This window comes from Arachis ipaensis, chromosome B06 (genome assembly GCF_000816755.2).
Source record: "Arachis ipaensis cultivar K30076 chromosome B06, Araip1.1, whole genome shotgun sequence".
Lineage (NCBI taxonomy): Eukaryota > Viridiplantae > Streptophyta > Magnoliopsida > Fabales > Fabaceae > Arachis > Arachis ipaensis.
Genome location: NC_029790.2, coordinates 111249305 through 111251023, shown reverse-complemented (window position 1 = coordinate 111251023; position 1719 = coordinate 111249305). Strand labels below are relative to the sequence as shown.

Here is a 1719-nt window from a genome sequence, read left to right as displayed (position 1 = left end):
CATTTTGAACCCATTTTAGTTGGCGGGGCGGAACAGGTTGGGGCGGACCGGCCCGCTTTACCACCCCTACTTAAAACTACTTGTTAAAGATATAAAAAAGAAAAATATTTAAAAATAGAAAATATTATATTTAATCAAATAGAAAACGTTTCTGTTTTTTCAATAATAATATTTTATCCTCTGTATCTTTAAAGAATATCCTAACAGCGATTATTATCAAAACTTTGTGTTACTTCTAGCAAAAAAATAAAAATAAAAAATAAAACCGAACAATATCTACTACCAAAAAACTATGTATGACCGCCTCCAAACTCTATCTCTATCACCAAATCTAAAACCCCAAATAGTCAAATACTATCAATTACTGTTGTCTCCCAGTTTATATTGATATATCATTTTTATGTATACTTTTTAATTTAGTTATGAATGATACGTTATATATATAAGTAAATTAATAAAAAGGGTCTTGTATAAACACTGTAAAATAAAAAATCTTTCAAAAGAATTATTAAAAAAAGTTTTTTATATATTATTTTTAATATTTTGAATACATAAAGAATTTAAAAAAATTATTATTATCTTTTTAATAAATAATTTCCTTAAAATACTTTTACCTAAATCTTAAAAAAAAAAAAAAAAATATAGTGTGATGATGACATAATTAAAGACTGATATTTACATTCCAGGACACTGTCTTTTCTTGCTAGCTATATTATATGGACTCTGCTGGCTTCTTGTTTACATCTAGCACAACAACGTCCAAATTTTAATTACTTCCTCGTAAGCTTCGAATAATTTAATTCATGTACATGCAAGACGATTAGATTATTAATTAGTTTATGCACATAAGGGTAGTATTATAGATGATGAGATGATAACTGGCCTACAATCATGATATGCTCAAACTTGAATGAAAATGATCACAAAAGAACAAACCGTATAGGAAGCTGGCCTTAATATTTTGTGAAGTTAAATATCATAATAATAGAAGTGGCTTTGATTAGTGATCCTAAAGAAAGAAATTTGACTTACCCACAATTGGAAGCTGCTGCAGCTCTTGAGGTTGCATGGTGAAATTATGGTAATATATAATAAAAGAAGTTTAAAAGGAAACAGAGAAGAGAGAGAGAGAGAGAGTTGAGGAAAGAGGGGCAGCGAGTAGATACAGATATATACTTTCTGATACGATGATATATAGGCCAAAAAGAATATATAAAGATCATAGATGAAATTCTAATCATCACAAAATACTTGAAACCGACTTCTTACTCTCACATTAGTTTGAGATTAATATATTTTAATATCTCTAACCCTCTCAAAATTCTAATCTCACTTTATCTCTAACGTTCACTTCACATTACTACTACAACCTCACTTTCTTCAATCCAAAACCTAAGATTCTTCCTCTTCCACCCAAAATTCATCCTCAACCTCTCTCTCTCTCCACCACCACCACCTTTCCTTCTCTCTTCTCCTCAAACTTATCCACCTCTGTCACTCTGTCAATGTCTTCTCCCTTAGATTAGTGACCAGAACGATAGTGTTGGGTTTACCAGCACCATCAATATACTCGCGTCAATGATGCACTTAAAGCAAGTCTAGCTTCAGAAGAATCAGTTTACCAGTCTCATTTTGGATTTGTCAAACTGCATCGATTTATTCGGTATGTAGCTTTGCGATAACTAGTTAATCGGTTTTGTACTTGTTGCGCTGACCACA

General features: G+C 30.9%; 1 protein-coding gene across 1 annotated transcript in view; it reads right to left on the bottom strand.

Moving 5' to 3' along the window:
- The window catches only part of LOC107604979 (probable purine permease 9), a gene marked incomplete at its 5' end in the record, with an annotated part of 4397 nt that extends 3335 nt beyond the window's left edge, over positions 1 to 1062 (bottom strand). The window contains 1 exon segment of the mRNA XM_016306709.2: positions 1033 to 1062. Coding sequence (XP_016162195.1) covers positions 1033 to 1062 — 30 coding nt within the window.